At 41.5% G+C, this 25795-nt stretch overlaps 1 protein-coding gene across 1 annotated transcript in view; it reads left to right on the top strand.

Moving 5' to 3' along the window:
• The window catches only part of fbxl16 (F-box and leucine-rich repeat protein 16), a 56940-nt gene extending 31145 nt beyond the window's left edge, over positions 1-25795 (top strand). Inside the window, exons 3-7 of the mRNA XM_071391330.1 lie at positions 9619-9861; positions 12499-12764; positions 13269-13353; positions 16644-16707; positions 23959-25795. Of these exons, the coding sequence (XP_071247431.1) occupies positions 9619-9861; positions 12499-12764; positions 13269-13353; positions 16644-16707; positions 23959-24107 (807 nt within the window). The 3' untranslated portion in view covers positions 24108-25795. The remainder of the gene's footprint in view (positions 1-9618; positions 9862-12498; positions 12765-13268; positions 13354-16643; positions 16708-23958) is intronic.

The raw sequence follows: 25795 nt of genomic DNA, 5'->3' as shown, positions 1-25795 counted from the left end.
CCTACAGTAGATGTAGCTTCCATTAGTTCTACAGTAGATGTAGCTTCCATTAGGTCTACAGTAGATGTAGCTTCCATTAGTTCTACAGTAGATGTAACTTCCATTAGTTCTACAGTAGATGTGACTTCCATTAGTCCTACAGTAGATGTAACTTCCATTAGTCCTACAGTAGATGTGACTTCCATTAGTCCTACAGTAGATGTAGCTTCCATTAGTCCTACAGTAGATGTAGCTTCCATTAGTCCTACAGTAGATGTAGCTTCCATTAGTCCTACAGTAGATGTAGCTTCCATTAGTCCTACAGTAGATGTAGCTTCCATTAGGTCTACAGTAGATGTAGCTTCCATTAGGTCTACAGTAGATGTAGCTTCCATTAATCCTACAGTAGATGTAGCTTCCATTAATCCTACAGTAGATGTAGCTTCCATTAGTTCTACAGTAGATGTAGCTTCCATTAGTCCTACAGTAGATGTGACTTCCATTAGTCCTACAGTAGATGTAGCTTCCATTAGTCCTACAGTAGATGTAACTTCCATTAGTCCTACAGTAGATGTAGCTTCCATTAGTCCTACAGTAGATGTAGCTTCCATTAGTCCTACAGTAGATGTAGCTTCCATTAGTCCTACAGTAGATGTAGCTTCCATTAGTCCTACAGTAGATGTAGCTTCCATTAGTCCTACAGTAGATGTAGCTTCCATTAGTCCTACAGTAGATGTAGCTTCCATTAGGTCTACAGTAGATGTAGCTTCCATTAGGTCTACAGTAGATGTAGCTTCCATTAGGTCTACAGTAGATGTAGCTTCCATTAGGTCTACAGTAGATGTGACTTCCATTAATCCTACAGTACATGTAGCTTCCATTAGTCCTACAGTAGATGTAGCTTCCATTAGTCCTACAGTAGATGTAGCTTCCATTAGTCCTACAGTAGATGTAGCTTCCATTAGTCCTACAGTAGATGTAACTTCCATTAGTCCTACAGTAGATGTAGCTTCCATTAGTCCTACAGTAGATGTAGCTTCCATTAGTCCTACAGTAGATGTAGCTTCCATTAGTCCTACAGTAGATGTAACTTCCATTAGTCCTACAGTAGATGTAGCTTCCATTAGTCCTACAGTAGATGTAACTTCCATTAGTCCTACAGTCAAGGGTGTAAACAGGCTTACTGTAGAGATGGGATCAATCCTCATTGCTGTCCTACAGTGATGTTGTGAAGCCCTATGGCCCTGGACAGAAGTAGTGTCGTATAGGAATATGGTGTCTTTATAGTAATATAACGCAATACTTTATAGTAATATAACGCAATACTTTATAGTAATATAACGTGTTACTTTATAGTAATATAACGTGTTACTTTATAGTAATATAACACCTTACTTTATAGTAATATAATGCAATACTTTATAGTATTATAATGGAATACTTTATAGTAATATAACACCTTACTTTATAGTAATATACCGTGTTACTTTATAGTAATATAATGCAATACTTTATAGTAATATAACACAATACTTCATAGTAATATAACGCAATACCTTATAGTAATATAACTCAATGCTTTATAGTAATATAACACCTTACTTTATAGTAATATAACACAATACTTCATAGTAAAATAACGCAATACCTTATAGTAATATAACTCAATGCTTTATAGTAATATAACACCTTACTTTATAGTAATATAACACCTTACTTTATAGTAATATAATGCAATACTTTATAGTAATATAACACCTTACTTTATAGTAATATAACACCTTACTTTATAGTAATATAACACCTTACTTTATAGTAATATAACACCTTACTTTATAGTAATATAACACCTTACTTTATAGTAATATAACACCTTACTTTATAGTAATATAACACCTTACTTTATAGTAATATAACACCTTACTTTATAGTAATATAACGTGTTACTTTATAGTAATATAACACCTTACTTTATAGTAATATAACACCTTACTTTATAGTAATATAACACCTTACTTTATAGTAATATAACACCTTACTTTATAGTAATATAACGTGTTACTTTATAGTAATATAACACCTTACTTTATAGTAATATAACACCTTACTTTATAGTAATATAACACCTTACTTTATAGTAATATAACACCTTACTTTATAGTAATATAACGTGTTACTTTATAGTAATATAACACCTTACTTTATAGTAATATAACACCTTACTTTATAGTAATATAACGTGTTACTTTATAGTAATATAACACCTTACTTTATAGTAATATAACACAATACTTCATAGTAATATAACACAATACTTTATAGTAATATAACGTGTTACTTTATAGTAATATAACACCTTACTTTATAGTAATATAACACCTTACTTTATAGTAATATAACACCTTACTTTATAGTAATATAACGTGTTACTTTATAGTAAAATAACACCTTACTTTATAGTAATATAACACCTTACTTTATAGTAATATAACGTGTTACTTTATAGTAATATAACACCTTACTTTATAGTAATATAACACCTTACTTTATAGTAATATAACGCAATACTTTATAGTAATATAACGTGTTACTTTATAGTAATATAACACCTTACTTTATAGTAATATAACACCTTACTTTATAGTAATATAACACCTTACTTTATAGTAATATAACACCTTACTTTATAGTAATATAACACCTTACTTTATAGTAATATAACACCTTACTTTATAGTAATATAACACCTTACTTTATAGTAATATAACACCTTACTTTATAGTAATATAACGTGTTACTTTATAGTAATATAACACCTTACTTTATAGTAATATAACACCTTACTTTATAGTAATATAACACCTTACTTTATAGTAATATAACACCTTACTTTATAGTAATATAACACCTTACTTTATAGTAATATAACACCTTACTTTATAGTAATATAACACCTTACTTTATAGTAATATAACACCTTACTTTATAGTAATATAACACCTTACTTTATAGTAATATAACACCTTACTTTATAGTAATATAACGCAATACTTTATAGTAATATAACGCGTTACTTTATAGTAATATAACACCTTACTTTATAGTAATATAACGCAATACTTTATAGTAATATAACGTGTTACTTTATAGTAATATAACACAATACTTTATAGTAATATAACGTGTTACTTTATAGTAATATAACACCTTACTTTATAGTAATATAACGTTGTTACTTTAAAGTAATATAACGTGTTACTTTTGTTAATCCTCAGCATCAATATCAACACAATGCACTCCCTGAACTCGGAAAGTCTGCCACCCCACCGCTGCGTAACCTAGTAACAGTCACTGGGCGAGCTGGATTCCGCTGTAGCTGGGCACCATGTCAACTAGGTCACCAGGGATCACATGGAATGTGGAATGTCACATCACATGACCTTGCTCACTGGTCACATGATCATGGGACAGAGAGAGGAGAGATATTTTATTAGAATGGTTAATGGTTAAGGTTAGTGTTTGAGGCTGGTGAGCTGGTCCTAGATCTGTGGAACGTTTATCCCCAGCAGGTAAACAATCGATAGAGTGAGTAGAATGAACATGAGTCTCTATGAAACGTGAGATGTCACAGGAGTGCAGTGTGCTGTAAATGCAATCCAACCATTGTCTATTATAATAACAATAGCATAGCTGAGTTTCTGATTGTCTATGTAAACACAGCATCACCGAAGGAGTAAAGGTTTGGTACAGTGACTTGGCATTCCATTCCAAAACACCCCTCATACATGGAATCAGAATAGTCAACAATCCACACTGCTTGTCTGTGGTGGTGGTGTTGTGAGTATGGACTACTGTGGTGGTGTTGTGAGCATGGACTACTGTGTTGGTGTTGTGAGTATGGACTACTGTGGTGGTGTTGTGAGTATGGACTACTGTGGTGGTGTTAGTATGGACTACTGTGGTGGTGTTGTGAGTATGGACTACTGTGGTGGCGTTGTGAGTATGGACTACTGTGGTGTTGTTAGTATGGACTACTGTGGTGGTGTTGTGAGTATGGACTACTGTGTTGGTGTTGTGAGTATGGACTACTGTGGTGGTGTGAGTATGCACTACTGTGGTGGTGTTAGTATGGACTACTGTGTTGGTGTTGTTAGTATGGACTACTGTGTTGGTGTTGTGAATATGGACTACTGTGTTGGTGTTGTGAATATGGACTACTGTGGTGGCGTTGTGAGTATGGACTACTGTGGTGGCGTTGTGAGTATGGACTACTGTGGTGGTGTTGTGAGTATGGACTACTGTGGTGGTGTTGTGAGTATGGACTACTGTGGTGGTGTTGTGAGTATGGACTACTGTGGTGTTGTGAGTATGGACTACTGTGGTGGTGTTGTGAGTATGGACTACTGTGGTGTTGTTGTGAGTATGGACTACTGTGGTGGTGTTGTGAATATGGACTACTGTGGTGTTGTTGTGAGTATGGACTACTGTGGTGGTGTTAGTATGGACTACTGTGGTGGTGTTAGTATGGGCTACTGTGGTGGTGTTAGTATGGACTACTGTGGTGGTGTTGTGAGTATGGACTACTGTGGTGGTGTTAGTATGGACTACTGTGGTGGTGTTAGGATGGACTACTGTGATGGTGTTGTGAGTATGGACTACTGTGGTGGTGTTGTGAGTATGGACTACTGTGGTGTTGTGAGTATGGACTACTGTGGTGGTGTTAGTATGGACTACTGTGGTGGTGTTAGTATGGACTACTGTGGTGGTGTTGTTAGTATGGACTACTGTGGTGGCGTTGTTAGTATGGACTACTGTGGTGGTGTTGTTAGTATGGACTACTGTGGTGGTGTTGTGAGTATGGACTACTGTGGTGGTGGTGTTAGTATGGAATACTGTGGTGGTGTTAGTACGGACTACTATGGTGGTGTTGTGAGTGTGGACTACTGTGGTGGTGTTGTGAATATGGACTACTGTGGTGGTGTTGTGAGTGTGGACTACTGTGGTGTTGTTAGTATGGACTACTGTGGTGGTGTTGTGAGTATGGACTACTGTGTTGGTGTTGTGAGTATGGACTACTGTGGTGGTGTGAGTATGCACTACTGTGGTGGTGTTAGTATGGACTACTGTGGTGTTGTGAGTATGGACTACTGTGGTGGTGTTAGTATGGACTACTGTGGTGGTGTTAGTATGGACTACTGTGGTGGTGTTGTTAGTATGGACTACTGTGGTGGCGTTGTTAGTATGGACTACTGTGGTGTTGTTGTTAGTATGGACTACTGTGGTGGTGTTAGTATGGACTACTGTGGTGGTGTTAGTATGGACTACTGTGGTGGTGTTGTTAGTATGGACTACTGTGGTGGCGTTGTTAGTATGGACTACTGTGGTGGTGTTGTGAGTATGGACTACTGTGGTGGTGGTGTTAGTATGGAATACTGTGGTGGTGTTAGTACGGACTACTGTGGTGGTGTTAGTATGGACTACTGTGGTGGTGTTAGTATGGACTACTGTGGTGGTGTTAGTATGGACTACTGTGGTGGTGTTAGTATGGACTACTGTGGTGGTGTTGTTAGTATGGACTACTGTGGTGGCGTTGTTAGTATGGACTACTGTGGTGGTGTTGTGAGTATGGACTACTGTGGTGGTGGTGTTAGTATGGAATACTGTGGTGGTGTTGTTAGTATGGACTACTGTGGTGGCGTTGTTAGTATGGACTACTATGGTGGTGTTGTGAGTGTGGACTACTGTGGTGGTGTTGTGAATATGGACTACTGTGGTGGTGTTGTGAGTGTGGACTACTGTGGTGGTGTTGTGAGTATGGACTACTGTGGTGGTGTTGTGAGTATGGACTACTGTGGTGGTGTTGTGAGTATGGACTACTGTGGTGGTGTTGTGAGTATGGACTACTGTGGTAGTGGTGTTAGTATGGACTACTGTGGTGGTGTTGTGAGTATGGACTACTGTGGTGGTGTTGTGAGTATGGACTACTGTGGTAGTGGTGTTTTTATGGACTACTGTGGTGGTGTTGTGAGTATGGACTACTGTGGTGGTGTTGTGAGTATGGACTACTGTGGTGGTGTTAGTATGGACTACTGTGGTGGTGTTAGTATGGACTACTGTGGTGGTGTTGTGAGTATGGACTACTGTGGTGGTGTTGTGAGTATGGACTACTGTGGTGTTGTGAGTATGGGCCATGGGCCATACCTCGTAGGGCACAGCCAGTCTGTCAGATTAGCAAGAGAGACACAGTTTTAAAAACTGTCACGGACTGTGAAAAGGCAACATGAACTAGCACTGTCATTTCAGTAAATAATTGTGCATCGAGTACACTTAAGGCAACACGAGTACACTTAAGGCGACACGAGTACACTTAAGGCGACATGAGTACACTTAAGGCGACATGAGTACACTTAAGGCGACATGAGTACACTTAAGGCGACATGAGTACACTTAAGGCGACATGAGTACACTTAAGGCGACATGAGTACACTTAAGGCGACATGAGTACACTTAAGGCGACATGAGTACACTTAAGGCGACATGAGTACACTTAAGGCGACATGAGTACACTTAAGGCGACATGAGTACACTTAAGGCGACATGAGTACACTTAAGGCGACACGAGTACACTTAAGGTGACATCAGTACACTTAAGGCGACACGAGTACACTTAAGGCGACACGAGTACACTTAAGGCGACACGAGTACACTTAAGGCGACACGAGTACACTTAAGGTGACATCAGTACACTTAAGGCGACATGAGTACACTTAAGACAACATGAGTACACTTAAGGCAACATTTTCCTATCGCTAAGACACCTGCGCTGTGAGCTTAACCAACTCTTAGTGAAAATATAATCTGCTGCGTGAATTATGTTGGAATTTTTGTTAAAACCGAAGATTTAGTTACAGTGCGATGAACAGGTCACCTTCACCACAATGGTGAGGTTCAGTATTGGAGCCCCGGTTATTTAGAATGTTGCCTGGGGCGGCAGGCCCATAATGACTAATGGGGCGGCAGGTAGCCTAGTGGTTAGAGCGTTTTTTCTAGTAACTGAAAGGTTGCACGATCAAATCCCCGAGCTGACGAGGTAAAAATCTGTCGTTCTGTCCCTGAACAAGGCAGTTAACCCGCTGTTCCTAGGCCGTCATTGTAAATAAGAATTTGTTCATAACTGACTTGCCTAGTTAAGCAAAACAGGTTTTTAGAAATTTTTGTAAATGTATTCAAAAGAAAAAACTGAAATACCTTATTTACATAAGTATTCAGACCCTTTGCTATGAGACTCGAAATTGAGCTCAGGTGCATCCTATTTACATTGATCATCCTTGAGATGTCCACCTGTGGTAAATTCAATTGATGGACATGATTTGGAAAGGCACACACCTGTCTATACAAGGTCCTACAGTTGACAGTGCATGTCAGAGCAAAAACCAAGCCATGAGATCAAAGGAATTGTCTGTAGAGCTCAGAGACTGGATTGTGTTGAGGCACAGATCTGAGGAAGGGTACCAAAACATTTCTGCAGCATTAAAGGTCCCCAAGAACACAGTGGCTTCCATCATTCTTAAATGGAAGAAGTTTGGAACCACCAAGACTCTTCCTAGAGCTGGCCGCCCAGCCAAACAGAGCAATCAGGGGAGAAGGGCCTTGGTCAGTGAGGTGACCAACATGGTAGAGTGGCCAGACAGAAACCACTCCTCAGTAAAAGGCACATGACAGCCCGCTTGGAGTTTGCCAAAAGGCACCTAAAGGACTCTCAGAGCAAGAGAAACAAGATTCTCTGGTCTGATGAAACCAAGATTGAACTCTTTGGCCTGAATGCCAAGCGTCACGTCTGGAGGAAACCTGGCACCATCCCTACGGTGAAGCATGGTGGTGGCAGCATCATGCTGTAGGGATGTTTTTCAGCGGCAGAGACTGGGAGACTAGTCAGGATCGAGGGAAAGATGAACGGAGCAAAGTACAGAGAGATCTTGATGAAAACCTGCTCCAGAGCGCTGATTTTTAATACCTTTGTGAAAATGTCTAAAAACCTGTTTTTGCTTCGTCATTATTGGATATTGTGTGTAGCTTGATGAGGGGAAAACACGATTTAATCAATATTAGAATAAGGCTGTAACGTAACAAAATGTGGAAAAAGTCAAGGGGTCTGAATACTTTCAGAATACACTTTAGTATCACAGTTATATCCGAGTTGTATCAGAGTTATATCAGAGTTATAGTTATATCAGAGTTGTATCAGAGTTGTATCAGAGTTATATCAGAGTTATATCAGAGTTGTATCAGAGTTGTATCAGAGTTGTATCAGAGATATATCAGAGTTGTATCAGAGTTATATCAGAGTTGTATCAGAGTTATATCAGAGTTGTATCAGAGTTGTATCAGAGTTATATCAGAGTTATATCAGAGATATAGTTATAACAGAGTTATATCAGAGATATAGTTATAACAGAGTTATATCAGAGTTATAGTTATAACAGAGTTATATCAGAGTTGTATCAGAGTTATATCAGAGTTGTATCAGAGTTATATCAGAGTTATAGTTATATCAGAGTTGTATCAGAGTTATATCAGAGTTGTATCAGAGTTGTATCAGAGTTGTATCAGAGTTGTATCAGAGTTGTATCAGAGTTGTATCAGAGTTGTATCAGAGTTATATCAGAGTTATATCAGAGTTATAGTTATATCAGAGTTGTATCAGAGTTATATCAGAGTTGTATCAGAGTTATAGTTATATCAGAGTTATAGTTATATCAGAGTTATATCAGAGTTATAGTTATATCAGAGTTGTATCAGGGTTATATCAGGGTTATATCAGAGTTATATCAGAGTTATATCAGAGTTATATCAGAGTTATAGTTATATCAGAGTTGTATCAGGGTTATATCAGAGTTATATCAGAGTTGTATCAGAGTTGTATCAGAGTTGTATCAGAGTTGTATCAGAGTTGTATCAGAGTTATATCAGAGTTGTATCAGAGTTGTATCAGAGTTGTATCAGAGTTATATCAGAGTTGTATCAGAGTTGTATCAGAGTTGTATCAAAGTTATATCAGAGTTATATCAGAGTTGTATCAGAGTTATATCAGAGTTATATCAGAGTTATATCAGAGTTGTATCAGAGTTGTATCAGAGATATAGTTGTATCAGGGTTATATCAGAGTTATAGTTATATCAGAGTTATATCAGAGTTTTATCAGAGTTATATCAGAGTTTTATCAGAGTTTTATCAGAGTTTTATCAGAGTTTTATCAGAGTTTTATCAGAGTTATATCAGGGTTATATCAGAGTTATAGTTATATCAGAGTTATATCAGAGTTGTATCAGAGTTATATCAGAGTTATAGTTATATCAGGGTTATAGTTATATCAGAGTTATAGTTATATCAGAGTTATATCAGAGTTATATCAGAGATATAGTTATATCAGGGTTATATCAGTTATAGTTATATCAGAGTTATATCAGAGTTGTATCAGAGTTATATCAGAGTTATAGTTATATCAGAGTTATAGTTATATCAGAGTTATATCAGGGTTATAGTTATATCAGAGTTATAGTTATATCAGAGTTATATCAGAGTTATATCAGTTATATCGTTGTAAACTCAGTGTGTGTTCTCTGTGGTGTGTGTGTGTAGGTGATGCTGGAACAGATGCAGGGTCTAATGCACCTGGAGTTGGCCGGTTGTAATGACTTCACGGAGGCCGGTCTGTGGTCCAGCCTGAACGCGCGGCTCACCTCGCTCAGCGTCAGCGACTGTATCAACGTAGCAGACGACGCCATCGCCGCCATCTCACAGCTACTGCCCAACCTATCAGAGCTCAGCCTGCAGGCCTACCACGTAACCGACACAGCCATGGCTTACTTCACAGCCAAACAGGTAGGTTACCATCCTACACTGTTATAGAGAGCACACAGCTACTGCCCAACCTGTCAGAGCTCAGCCTGCAGGCCTACCACGTAACCGACACAGCCATGGCTTACTTCACAGCCAAACAGGTAGGTTACCATCCTACACTGTTATAGAGAGCACACAGCTACTGCCCAACCTGTCAGAGCTCAGCCTGCAGGCCTACCACGTAACCGACACAGCCATGGCTTACTTCACAGCCAAACAGGTAGGTTACCATCCTACACTGTTATAGAGAGCACACAGCTACTGCCCAACCTATCAGAGCTCAGCCTGCAGGCCTACCACGTAACCGACACAGCCATGGCTTACTTCACAGCCAAACAGGTAGGTTACCATCCTACACTGGTACAGTACTGGTACACACACACTTCTTCTTCCCTTCCCCCTCTCTCCGTCCTCTCTGTAGGCCCGCAGATCAGTTCCCCTACCGGCCGGAGGGTCCCCCATTGATCATCAAATGTCATGTAAAACAAACGAGTAGAATTGCATGAAATGAGTTATAAAATTGTAAACTCTTCTCTCCGCTCCATGGCAACATGTATAGAATTACAGGAAATGAACCTGTTTTTCCTTCACTGTCCTTCATGATGAGTTCAGATTACTGTGCTCTCATGATGAGTTCAGATTACTGTGGTCCTCTCATGATGAGTTCAGATTACTGTGGTCTCTCATGATGAGTTCAGATTACTGTGGTCTCTCATGATGAGTTCAGATTACTGTGGTCTCTCATGATGAGTTCAGATTACTGTGGTCCTCTCATGATGAGTTCAGATTACTGTGGTCTCATGATGAGTTCAGATTACTGTGGTCCTCTCATGATGAGTTCAGATTACTGTGGTCTCATGATGAGTTCAGATTACTGTGGTCCTCTCATGATGAGTTCAGATTACTGTGGTCTCTCATGATGAGTTCAGATTACTGTGGTCTCATGATGAGTTCAGATTACTGTGGTCCTCTCATGATGAGTTCAGATTACTGTGGTCTCTCATGATGAGTTCAGATTACTGTGGTCTCTCATGATGAGTTCAGATTACTGTGGTCTCTCATGATGAGTTCAGATTACTGTGGTCTCATGATGAGTTCAGATTACTGTGGTCCTCTCATGATGAGTTCAGATTACTGTGGTCTCATAATGAGTTCAGATTACTGTGGTCCTCTCATGATGAGTTCAGATTACTGTGGTCTCTCATGATGAGTTCAGATTACTGTGGTCTCATGATGAGTTCAGATTACTGTGGTCTCTCATGATGAGTTCAGATTACTGGGGTCTCTCATGATGAGTTCAGATTACTGTGGTCTCATGATGAGTTCAGATTACTGTGGTCTCATGATGAGTTCAGATTACTGTGGTCTCATGATGAGTTCAGATTACTGTGGTCTCATGATGAGTTCAGATTACTGTGGTCTCATGATGAGTTCAGATTACTGTGGTCCTCTCATGATGAGTTCAGATTACTGTGGTCCTCTCATGATGAGTTCAGATTACTGTGGTCCTCTCATGATGAGTTCAGATTACTGTGGTCTCATGATGAGTTCAGATTACTGTGGTCCTCTCATGATGAGTTCAGATTACTGTGGTCCTCTCATGATGAGTTCAGATTACTGTGGTCTCATGATGAGTTTAGATTACTGTGGTCCTCTCATGATGAGTTCAGATTACTGTGGTCTCATGATGAGTTCAGATTACTGTGGTCCTCTCATGATGAGTTCAGATTACTGTGGGTCTCTCATGATGAGTTCAGATTACTGTGGTCTTCTCATGATGAGTTCAGATTACTGTGGTCTCATGATGAATTCAGATTACTGTGGGTCTCTCATGATGAGTTCAGATTACTGTGGTCTCATGATGAGTTCAGATTACTGTGGTCTTCTCATGTTGAGTTCAGATTACTGTGGTCTCATGATGAGTTCAGATTACTGTGGTCTCATGATGAGTTCAGATTACTGTGGTCCTCTCATGATGAGTTCAGATTACTGTGGTCCTCTCATGATGAGTTCAGATTACTGTGGTCTCTCATGGTGAGTTCAGATTACTGTGGGTCTCTCATGATGAGTTCAGATTACTGTGGTCCTCTCATGATGAGTTCAGATTACTGTGGGTCTCTCATGATGAATTCAGATTACTGTGGTCTCTCATGATGAGTTCAGATTACTGTGGTCTTCTCATGATGAGTTCAGATTACTGTGGTCTCATGATGAATTCAGATTACTGTGGGTCTCTCATGATGAGTTCAGATTACTGTGGTCTCTCATGATGAGTTCAGATTACTGTGGTCTCATGATGAGTTCAGATTACTGTGGTCCTCATGATGAGTTCAGATTACTGTGGTCTTCTCATAATGAGTTCAGATTACTGTGGTCTCATGATGAGTTCAGATTACTGTGGTCTCATGATGAGTTCAGATTACTGTGGTCCTCATGATGAGTTCAGATTACTGTGGTCTTCTCATAATGAGTTCAGATTACTGTGGTCTCATGATGAGTTCAGATTACTGTGGTATCATGATGAGTTCAGATTACTGTGGGTGTCATGATGAATTCAGAGATATAATCCTAAACCTCTCTCTCTCTTTCTCTCCCTCTCCCTCCCTCCCTCCCCCTCAGGGCTACACCACTCACACGCTGCGTCTCCACTCGTGTTGGGAGATCACCAACCACGGTGTGGTTAACATGGTCCACAGCTTGCCCAACCTCACGGCTCTGAGCCTGTCAGGCTGCTCTAAAATCACTGATGACGGGGTGGAGCTGGTAGCAGAGAACCTGAGGAAGCTGCGGAGCCTGGACCTCTCCTGGTGCCCACGCATCACTGACATGGCCCTGGAGTACATCGCCTGTGACCTCCACAAACTAGAGGAGCTGGTACTGGACAGGTGAGAGTGGAGTATAGTATAGTAGAGTAGAGTGTAGTAGAGTGTAGTATAGTATAGTAGTGTGCAGTATAGTAGTGTTTAGTATAGTAGTGTGTATTATAGTAGGGTATAGGGTGTAGTATAGTGGTGTGGAGTATAGTAGGTAGTAGTATAGTCGTGTGTAGTATAGTTGTGTGTAGTATAGTAGGGTATAGGGCGTAGTATAGTTGTGTGTAGTATAGTAGGTGGTAGTATAGTGTGTGTAGTCTGTGATCTGGGGGGTCTGTGATCTGCTGAGTAAAGGCCTATACTACATTATTTCAGAAAGAAAACCAGTATAGTATGAGAAGTATCATTATGGTCACTCTCTCTCTCTCTCTCTCTCTCTCTCTCTCTCTCTCTCTCTCTCTCTCTCTCTCTCTCTCTCTCTCTCTCTCTCTCTCCTCTCTCTCTCTCTCTCTCTCTCTCTCCTCTCTCTCACTCCCCCCTCTCTCTCTCTCTCTCTCTCTCTCTCTCTCTCTCCAGATGTGTGAGGGTAACAGATACAGGTCTAGGGTACCTGTCCACCATGTCTTCTTTGAGGAGTCTCTACCTGCGCTGGTGCTGTCAGGTACAGTACACACTAGACCCTTACAGCAGGGATCATCAACTAGATTCAGCCAGGAACATAATTACAAATCATTTGTAGACTGAAAATTGACCTCAAGAAGCCCAAACAGATATAATATTGGACTAAAACACAATAATTTCAAACCTTTGTAAGAATCATATACTTAGTGGCCAGTTTATTAGTACCTGGTCAGACGCTTTGCTTCCAGAACAGCCTGAATTATCTGGGACATGGAAACGTTGCTCAATTGGTATCATTTCAAACCTTTGTAAAAAATCACATACACTTAGTTGTCAGTTTATTAGGTACACCCATCTAGTACCTAGTCGGACCCTTTGCTTTCAGAACAGCCTGAATTTTCGGGGCATGGAAACGTTGCTCAATTGGTATCAAGGGACCTAACGTGTGCCAGTAAAACATTCCCCACACCAGTACACCACCACCACCACCAGCCTGTACCGTTGACACCAGGCAGGATGGGTCCATGGACTCATTCTGCTTACGCCAAATCCTGACTCGGCCATCAGCATGACGCAACAGGAACTGGAAGTCATCAGACCAGGCAATGTTTTTTCTCTCTTCAGTTGTCCAGTGTTGGTGATCGTGTGTCCACTGGAGCCGCTTCTTCCTGTTTGTAGCTGATAGGAGTTGAACCCGGTGTGGTCGTCTGCTGTAACAGCCCATCCGTGACAAGGACTAACGAGTGGTGCGTTCCGTGATGCCGTTCTGCACACCACTGTTGTCCTGCGCCGTTATTTGCCTGTTTGTGGCCCGCCTGTTAGCTTGCGTGATTCTTTCCGTTCTCCTTCATCATTTACTTGTTCTCGCCCAAAGGACTGCCGCTGACAGTTTGTTTTGCTTTTTGCCGCACCATTCTCGGTAAACCCTGGACACTGTCGTGCGTGAAAAGCCCAGGAAGCCGGATGTTTCTGAGATACTGGAACCGGCGATCGTACCGCGTTCGAAATCGCTTAAATCACATGTTTTAGGCCATTATCATTTCCAATCAAACAGTAACTGAATGCCTTGATGCCTGCCTGCCTGCTTCAACAAGCCACGACCACGTGACTCACTGTCTGTACGAGCGAACCATTTTCGTGGAAGGTGTACCTAATAAACTGGACCTAATACACTGGGAATAAGTTGATTTACTAAATTAAAATCAATTGGAGATGCTGGTGTCTTTACAGTCTTTTATGTCAAACAATAAAAAATACAATGAAAAGGTTTTTGTTATGTTGGGGAACTGCCCTAGACCCTACACCCTTTATCCTAATACACTACACCCTAGACCCTACACCCTTTATACTAATACACTAGACCCTAGACCCTACACCCTTTATCCTAATACACTACACCCTAGACCCTACACCCTTTATCTTAATACACTACACCCTAGACACTACACCCTACACCCTTTATACTAATACACTACACACTACACACTACACCCCACACCCTTTATACTAATACACTATACCCTAGACCCTACACCCTTTATACTAATACACTATACCCTAGACACTACACCCTTTATACTAATATACTACACCCTAGACCCTACACCCTTTATACTAATATACTACACCCTAGACCCTACACCCTTTATCCTAATACACTACACCCTACACCCTTTATCCTAATACACTACACCCTAGACACTACACCCTTTATACTAATACACTACACCCTAGACCCTAGACCCATTATACTAATACACTACACCCTAGACACTACACCCTTTATCCTAATACACTACACCCTAGACCCTACACCCTTTATCCTAATACACTACACCCTAGACCCTTTATACTAATACACTACACCCTACACACTAAACCCTTTATACTAATACACTACACCCTACACACTACACCCTTTATACTAATACACTATACGCTACACACTATACTAATACACTACACCCTTTATCCTAATACACTACACCCTAGACCCTACACCCTACACCCTTTATGCTAATACACTACACCCTAGACCCTACACCCTTTATACTAATACACTACACCCTAGACCCTACACCCTTTATCCTAATACACTACACCCTAGACCCTACACCCTAAACCCTTTATGCTAATACACTACACCCTAGATCCTACACACTACACCCTTTATCCTAATACACTACACCCTAGACCCTACACCCTACACCCTTTATGCTAATACACTACACCCTAGACCCTACACCCTTTATACTAATACACTACACCCTAGACCCTACACCCTTTATCCTAATACACTACACCCTAGACCCTACACCCTACACCCTTTATGCTAATACACTACACCCTAGACCCTACACCCTTTATACTAATACACTACACCATAGACACTACACCCTTTATACTAATACACTACACCCTACACACTAAATGCTTTATACAAATACACTACACCCTAAACCCTACACACTAAACCCTTTATACTAATATACTACACCCTAGACACTACACCCTTTATCCTAATACACTATACCCTACACACTACATGCTTTATACAAATACACTACACCCTAAACCCTACACCCTACACCCTTTATTCTAATACACTACACCCTAGACCCTACACCCTTTATACTAATACACTACACCCTACACACTACACCCTTTATACTAATACACTACACCCTAGACACTACACCCTTTATACTAATACACTACACCCTACACCCTAAACCCTTTATACTAATACACTACACCCTAGACCCTACACCCTTTATACTAATACACTACACCCTAGACACTACACCCTTTATACTAATACACTACACCCTACACCCTAAACCCTTTATACTAATACACTACACCCTAGACCCTACACCCGTTATACTAATACACTACACCCTACACCCTAAACCCTTTATACTAATACACTACACCCTAGACACTACACCCTTTATACTAATACACTATACGCTACACCCTTTATCCTAATACACTACACCCTACACACTACATGCTTTATACAAATACACTACACCCTAGACCCTACACACTAAACCCTGTATACTAATACACTACGCCCTACACCCTACACACTCCTGTGGACAAGACCTGCTCCGACTATCAGACCAGTCCTGCTGCTGTCTATCTAATAAGACCTGCTTAGTTTTAATTTATGTTTTCTTATTATTAATGATTACTCGGTTTTGTGTGTGTGTGTGTGTGTGTGTGTGTGTGTGTGTGTGTGTGTGTGTGTGTGTGTGTGTGTGTGTGTGTGTGTGTGTGTGTGTGTGTGTGTGTGTGTGTGTGTGTGTGTGTGTGTGTGTGTAGGTGCAGGACTTTGGGCTACAGCACCTGTTTGGCATGAGGAGTCTGCGTCTTCTCTCTCTCGCAGGTATTCACTCAATCTCTCTCTCTCTGTCTGTCTGTCTCTCTCTCTCTCTCTCTGCTTCCCTTCTCTCTCTCTATGTCTCTCTGTCTCTCATTCTCAATTCAATTCAAGGGGCTTTATTGTCATGGGAAATATATGTTAACATTGCCAAAGCAAGTGAAAAAGATGATAAACAAAAGTGAAATAAACAATAAAAAATGAACAGTAAACACTACACTCACAGAAGTTCCAACAGAATAAAGACATTTCAAATGTCATATCATGTCTATATACACTGTTGTAGCGATGTGTTAAAGTACAAAAGAGAAAATAAATAAATATGGGTTGTATTTACAATGGTGTTTGTTCTTCACTGGTTGCCCTTTTCTTGTGGCAACAGGTCACAAATCTTGCTGCTGTGATTCCACACTGTTGTATTTCACCCAGTAGATATGGGAGTTTATCAACAACAACAAAAAATGGAATTCTTTGTGGGTCTGTGGAATTCTTTGTGGGTCTGTGGAATTCTTTGTGGGTCTGTGGAATTCTTTGTGGGTCTGTGGAATTCTTTGTGGGTCTGTGGAATTCTTTGTGGGTCTGTGGAATTCTTTGTGGGTCTGGAATTCTTTGTGGGTCTGGAATTCTTTGTAGGTCTGTGGAATTCTTTGTGGGTCTGGAATTCTTTGTGGGTCTGTGGAATTCTTTGTGGGTTTGTGGAATCTGATGAGCAGTTCAAATTCAACACATGTTGCCATGGTGTTCACCATGTTGCCATGGTGTTCTTATGCTATTTGAGAGATTAGTGGGGCCCCATGGAAGTCGGGCCCCTGGGAATGTGCCCTGCGTGCCCGGTTGGTAACCCGGCCCTGCACTTACTTACCACTAACTCACCATTTACTGTAATACTGTTACAGTAGCAGGTATTTACCTGGTAGATATACAGTGCATTCGGAAAGTATTCAGACCCCTTGACTTTTTCCACGTTTTGTTACTTTACAGCCTTATTCTAAAATGGATTAAACAGTTTTTTCCCTCCACTTCATCAATCTACACACAAGACTCCATAATGACAAACAAAAAACAGGTTTTTAGAAATGTTTCCAAATATCATATTTACATTAGTATTCAGACCCTTTACTCAGTACTTTGTTGAAGTAACTTTGTCAGCGATTACAGTCTAGAGTCTTCTTGGGTATGACGCTACAAGCTTTACACCCCTGTATTTGGGGAGTTTCTCCCATTCTTCTCTGCAGATCCTCTCAAGCTCTGTCAGGTTGGATGGGGAGTGTCGCTATTTTCAGGTCTCACCAGAGATGTTCGATCGGGTTCAAGTCTGGACTCTGGCTGGGCCACTCAAGGACATTCAGAGACTTGTCCCAAAGCCTTTCCCGAGTTGTCTTGGGTCGTTGTCCTGTTGGAAGCTCTAGAGCAGGTTCTCTTCAAGGATCTCTCTGTACTTTGCTCCGTTCATCTCTCCCTCAATCCTGACTAGTCTCCCAGTCCCTGCCACTGAAAAACATTCCCGCAGCATGATGCTGCCACCACCATGCTTCAATGTAGGGATGGTGCCAGGTTTCCTCCACACCTGACGTTTGGCATTCAAGCCAAAGAGTTCAATCTTGTTTCTCATGGTCTGAGAGTCTTTAGGTGCCTTTTGACAAACTCCCAGCGGGCTGTCATGTGCCTTGTACTGAGGAGTGACTTCCATCTGGCCACTCTACCATAAAGGCCTGATTGGTGGAGTTCTGCAGAGATGGTTGTCCTTCTGGAAGGTTCTCCCATCTCCACAGGGGAACTCTGGAGCTCTGTCAGAGTGATCATCGGGCTCTTGGTCACCTCCCTGACCAAGGCCCTTCTCCCCCGACTGCTCAGTTTGGCCGGAAGGCCAGCTCTAGGAAGAGTCTTGGTGGTTCCAAACTTCTTTCATTTAAGAATGATGGAGGCCACTGTGTTCTTGGGGACCTTCAATGCTGCAGAATTTATTATTTTACCCTTCCCCAGATCTGTGCCTCAACACAATCCTGTCTTCAAGATCTATGGACAATTCCTTTGACCTCATGGCTTGGTTTTTGCTCTGACATGCACTGTCAACTGTGGGATCTAATATAGACAGGTGTGTGCCTTTCCAAATCATGTCCAATCAATTGAATTAACCACAGGTGGACTCCAATCAAGTTGTAGAAACATCTCAAGGATGAACAATGGAAACAGGATGCACCTGAGCTCAATTTTAAGTCTCATAGCAAAGGGTCTGTATACTTACAGTGGGGAGAACAAGTATTTGATACACTGCCGATTTTGCAGGTTTTCCTACTTACAAAGCATGTAGAGGTCTGTAATTTTTATCATAGGTACACTTCAACTGTGAGAGACGGAATCTAAAACAAAAATCCAGAAAATCACATTGTATGATTTTTAAATAATTAATTTGCATTTTATTGCATGACATAAGTATTTGATCACCTACCAACCAGTAAGAATTCCGGCTCTCACAGACCTGTTCGTTTTTCTTTAAGAAGCCCTCCTGTTCTCCACTCATTACCTGTATTAACTGCACCTGTTTGAACTCGTTACCTGTATAAAAGACACCTGTCCACACACTCAATCAAACAGATTCCAACCTCTCCACAATGGCCAAGACCAGAGAGCTGTGTAAGGACATCAGGGATAAAATTGTAGACCTGCACAAGGCTGGGATGGGCTACAGGACAATAGGCAAGCAGCTTGGTGAGAAGGAAACAACTGTTGGCGCAATTATTAGAAAATGGAAGAAGTTCAAGATGACGGTCAATCACCCTCGGTCTGGGGCTCCATGCAAGATTTCACCTCGTGGGGCATCAATGATCATGAGGAAGGTGAGGGATCAGCCCAGAACTACACGGCAGGACCTGGTCAATGACCTGAAGAGAGCTGGGACCACAGTCTCAAAGAAAACCATTAGTAACACACTACGCCGTCATGGATTAAAATCCTGCAGCGCACGCAAGGTCCCCCTGCTTAAGCCAGTGCATGTCCAGGCCTGTCTGAAGTTTGCCAATGACCATCTGGATGATCCAGAGGAGGAATGGGAGAAGGTCATGTGGTCTGATGAGACAAAAATAGAGCTTTTTGGTCTAAACTCCACTCGCCGTGTTTGGAGGAAGAAGAAGGATGAGTACAACCCCAAGAACACCATCCCAACCGTGAAGCATGGAGGTGGAAACATCATTCTTTGGGGATGCTTTTCTGCAAAGGGGACAGGACGACTGCACCGTATTGAGGGGAGGATGGATGGGGCCATGTATCGCGAGATCTTGGCCAACAACCTCCTTCCCTCAGTAAGAGCATTGAAGATGGGTCGTGGCTGGGTCTTCCAGCATGACAACGACACAAAGCACACAGCCATGGCAACTAAGGAGTGGCTCCGTAAGAAGCATCTCAAGGTCCTGGAGTGGCCTAGCCAGTCTCCAGACCTGAACCCAATAGAAAATCTTTGGAGGGAGCTGAAACTCCGTATTGCCCAGCGACAGCCCCGAAACCTGAAGGATCTGGAGAAGATCTGTAGGGAGGAGTGGGCCAAAATCCCTGCTGCAGTGTGTGCAAACCTAGTCAAGAACTACAGGAAACGTATGATCTCTGTAATTGCAAACAAAGGTTTCTGTACCAAATATTAAGTTCTGCTTTTCTGATGTATCAAATACTTATGTCATGCAATAAAATGCAAATTAATTACTTAAAAATCATACAATGTGATTTTCTGGATTTTTGTTTTAGATTCCGTCTCTCATAGTTGAAGTGTACCTATGATAAAAATTACAGACCTCTACATGCTTTGTAAGTAGGAAAACCTGCAAAATCGGCAGTGTATCAAATACTTGTTCTCCCCACTGTATGTAAATAAGGTATTTCTGTTATTTTTGTTGTTTTTTTCAAATCCATTTTAGAATAAGGCTGTAACGTAACAAAATGTGAATAAGGTCCAGGGGTCTGAATACTTTCTGAAGACACTCATAGGAACTACTGGCCTTTGGTTTTATCATCGTCACACATTCGTTCCCTCTCTCTTCCTCTCTGCTATTATCCCTCCATTCCAAAGGCAGATAGTCTGAACAGGGACAGAGATAATCTATGACACAGGAGCTGACATGTCCTCCTTCTGATCCATACTCAGGAAACTTCAAAAGAACCAACACACACACACACACACACACACACACACACACACACACACACACACACACACACACACACACACACACACACACACACACACACACACACACACACACTCTTCCTCTACCTGGCTGGGTAAATATATATGGTATTCTGTAGGAGAGAGTTCAGTATATCATCTCTGACTACAGTACATGATTCATCTCTGACTACAGTACATGAATCATCTCTGACTACAGTACATTAGACATCTCTGACTACAGTACATGAATAATCTCTGACTACAGTACATTAGTTATCTCTGACTACAGTACATGAATAATCTCTGACTACAGTACATTAGTTATCTCTGACTACAGGACATGAATCATCTCTGACTACAGTACTTGAATCATCTCTGACTACAGTACATGCATCATCTCTGACTACAGTACATTAATCATCTCTGACTACAGGCTACAGTACATGAATCATCTCTGACTACAGTACATGAATCATCTCTGACTACAGTACATGAATCATCTCTGACTACAGGACATGAATCATCTCTGACTACAGTGCATGAATCATCTCTGACTACAGTACATGAATAATCTCTGACTACAGTACATGAATCATCTCTGACTACAGGCTACAGTACATTAATCATCTCTGACTACAGTACATGAATCATCTCTGACTACAGGCTACAGGACATTAATAATCTCTGACTACAGTACATTAGTCATCTCTGACTACAGTACATTAATCATCTCTGACTACAGTACATTAATCATCGCTGACTACAATAAATGAATCATCTCTGACTACAGTACATTAGTCATCTCTGACTACAGTACATGAATCATCTCTGACTACAGTACATTAATCATCGCTGACTACAATAAAAGAATCATCTCTGACTACAGTACATGAATCATCTCTGACTACAGGCTACAGTACATGAATCATCTCTGACTACAGGCTACAGCACATTACAATGTGTGTGTGAGGAGAGGAAGCAGTTTATAGACTATTGAGAAGCAGTCATACACAGAGGGGGTGTTTCCTAATAATATGTCCTTTCTCCTGGATTGTACACCCGTTTACTACTTCCCACAAATCTGAAAGCATTGGATTGGTGGAGACATGGGCTAGTGGGAGTTTTCACCATATTTCTTATACCAGTCATTTCCTTTCAACTCAGTGAAGGGAAGTGAACAAGTGCATCTTTTGAAAGGAAGGAGAGATGATTGGTACACAACCATGGGGAGAATCTTAATTGCATGTCCTTGATTCCCCGCGTCCTCCATCCAGAACCCATTCAATGAGAAGGTTCATCCCCTCTGTACCGTCTCATCCAAAAGGGTTTGACAAGGAGATAGGACATACAATTAAGATCCATGGACTTCCTGTGTTTCTCCTCTGTCCTGTCTGTCTCTGCACCACTCCTCCCCCTGCTGACCAACTCTGGTATCTCAGGACAGCTCTTTATTCAGATTGAATGGAATGTTTGGATTGCTATATGAATATAATGATAGGATATTTAGAATAGATAGAATGATAGAATAGATAGAAGGATAGAAGGATAGAAGGATAGAAGGATAGAAGGGTAGAATGATAGGATATTTAGAATGATAGAATGATAGAATATTTAGAATGATAGAATGATAGGATATTTAGAATGATAGAATGATAGAATATTTAGAATGATAGAATGATAGAATATTTAGAATGATAGAATAGACAGAAGGATAGAATAGATAGAATGATAGAATGATAGGATATTTAGAATGATAGAATATTTAGAATGATAGAATAGATAGAAGGATATAATAGATAGAAGGATAGAATGATATAATAGATAGAAGGATAGAATGGATATAATAGATACAATAATAGAATGATAGAATAGATAGGACACAAGGATAGAGTGGATATAATAGATACAATTATAGAATGATAGAATGATAGAAGGATAGAATGGATATAATAGATACAATTATAGAATGATATAATAGATAGAAGGATAGAATGATATAATAGATAGAAGGATAGAATGATATAATAGATAGAAGGATAGAATGATATAATAGATAGAAGGATAGAATGATATAATAGATAGAAGGATAGAATGATATAATAGATAGAAGGATAGAATGATATAATAGATAGAAGGATAGAATGATATAATAGATAGAAGGATAGAATGATATAATAGATAGAAGGATAGAATGATTGACTATATTAGAAACACAAGTCAGACTATACCATCTACTATATTAGTCTGACTTGTGTTCCTGCTCTCTTTCTCCTCTCTCTACCTCCCTCCCTCTTCTCTCTTTCTCCTCTCTCTACCTCCCTCCCTCTTCTCTCTTTCTCCTCTCTCTACCTCCCTCCCTCTTCTCTCTTTCTCCTCTCTCTACCTCCCTCCCTCCCTCTTCTCTCTTTCTCCTCTCTCTACCTCCCTCCCTCCCTCTTCTCTCTTTCTTCTCTCTCTACCTCCCTCCCTCCTCTCTCTTTCTCCTCTCTCTACCTCCCTCCTTCTTCTCTCTACCTCCCTCCCTCTTCTCTCTTTCTTCTCTCTCTACCTCCCTCCCTCTTCTCTCTTTCTTCTCTCTCTACCTCCCTCCCTCCTCTCTCTTTCTCCTCTCTCTACCTCCCTCCCTCCTCTCTCTTTCTCCTCTCTCTACCTCCCTCCTTCTTCTCTCTACCTCCCTCCCTCTTCTCTCTTTCTCCTCTCTCTACCTCCCTCCCTCTTCTCTCTCTTTCTCCTCTCTCTACCTCCCTCCCTCTTCTCTCTCTACCTCCCTCCCCCATCTCTATCTTTCTCCTCTCTCTACCTCCCTCCCCCATCTCTCTCTTTCTCCTCTCGCTACCTCCCTCCCCCATCTCTCTCTTTCTCCTCTCGCTACCTCCCTCCCCCATCTCTCTCTTTCTCCTTTGTCACTCTTTCTCTGCCTCCCTCCCCCATCTCTCTCTTTCTCCTTTCTCTCTCTTTCTCTCCTCTCTCTACCTCCCTTTCTCTGTTTCTCCTCCCTCTCTCTCCACCTCTATTTTTCTCCTTCTCTCCCTCCCTCTCCCTCCCTCTCTCTCTTGCTCCTCTCTCCACCTCTCTCTCTATCTCTCTGCCCCCCCCCCCAGGTTGTCCACTCCTAACCACTACAGGTCTATCTGGTTTGATCCAGATCCAGGATCTAGAGGAGTTGGAGTTGACCAACTGTCCTGGAGCCACAGCTGAACTCTTCAAGTACTACTCACAACACCTGGCACGCTGCATGGTCATCGAGTAGCCCCCCCCCCCCCCCCCCCGGATCCCCATCACACACCCCTCTAACCTACCACCCTATCCAACTACCAACTGACCTGCCTACCAATCCCCTACCCACCTACCCCAACTACCGACCACTCCCTTACTTCAGCCCAACGGACGCAGAGGAGGAATGATGACGATGTGCGATGGAGCCAGCCAGGATCTCTGCTCCAGCCAGGATCTCTGCTCCAGCCAGGATCTCTGCTCCAGCCAGGATCAACCAGGGAACGTTTACAGGAAAGAGGGGATTTTTTGTAGAGGGATAAACTTTAATAAAAAGGGAATTTATCGGATTGGAGGGATGTTCTGTACAGACCAGATATGACAGTTTAACATGGCTGTGATGGACTCAAAGTGGAGGAAGGGATCAGTCTGGGACGCATTCCACGCAGGATCATTGAACACACACACTGTACACACACACACTGTACACACACACACTGTACACACACACACTGTACACACACACACTGTACACACACACAATGTACACACACACACACTGTTCACAGACACGAAACATGTAACTCCACCAGACGACCAGACTTCGCGGTGACATGGTGACATCTCCGTGTGTGTGAGAATAGGGTGACGTCGGACCCACTCTTCTCCTCCATCTCCATGTCTTAGCAAAGAACTAAATAAGAAAAATGCCTCTGTAGAATAACGGGCCAGAGCTGCACGCTTTACCCGCTCGTTGTCATGCCGATTCATCTCTCTCTTTTTGTTGTTGATATTACTACTACTATTATTTTATTTTTGTAAACATTATTTTGGGAATCTGAGGACAACTGAGAATGAATTCCTGTGTGGAGGGAGGACACGTGTCTGAGGCTTTACAGTACAGGACCAGGACAACTACACTACCCAGGAAACACTGGGGAGGGTCAACCCTGAGGATTCTACCCAGAGGTCACCTGATCAGACCCTGCAGAGGTCAGGGTCAGGACAGACTGAGACTACAGAGACTCTATTCCACTTTACATACACTAGCTGATGCTGATTGGTTAAGCTTGGCCTTTCCAACCATTTCGTTTGCCATTCCATTCTGTGGTCCGTTTAATATTAGTGGTTAGATGGGAGAGGAGGACCGTTATATAAATCCTTTGTGCCATGGTTTTACCTGCCAGCATCATGACTTACTTCAACGTCTTGATGCTGTGTGGCAGCACCTCCGTTTACACTGTCTGTTACAGTAATACACACACACACACACACACACACACACACACACACACACACACACGGTCGTTGTGTCTCTGAATCAACTCAACACAAACGGACTCTGTGTGTGAGACTGAGGACGGTCCACAACAGTGAGGGAGGGAACGATGGCCTCCTGTTATATTGGAGATTTAAGACCAGGTTAACAACTGATACAGGGTCAGATATTTTGACTTTCTCCGAATGGGCAAGGTTAGGATGTGGGTAGAGCAAGCTGATCCTAAATCTGTGAATATGAGTCCCCTAATGGTTAAGGTTAGGATGTGGGTAGAGCAAGCTGATCCTAGATCTGTGAATATGAGCAACGTCTACCCTGACCACTACTACGACTGAGCCCTTTACCCAGCATGCTTTGTGGTCCTCATTCAAGATGGCGACTCTGTCAAAGGGCCAAGTTTTGCAGTCTTGTAATATCTTCTATTCTAAACTTCACCCGGTGAACCA

Source organism: Salvelinus alpinus, chromosome 1 (assembly GCF_045679555.1).
Source record: "Salvelinus alpinus chromosome 1, SLU_Salpinus.1, whole genome shotgun sequence".
NCBI lineage: Eukaryota > Metazoa > Chordata > Actinopteri > Salmoniformes > Salmonidae > Salvelinus > Salvelinus alpinus.
The sequence above is the reverse complement of the archived record's forward strand: the minus strand, read 5'-3'. Positions and strand labels throughout refer to the sequence as shown.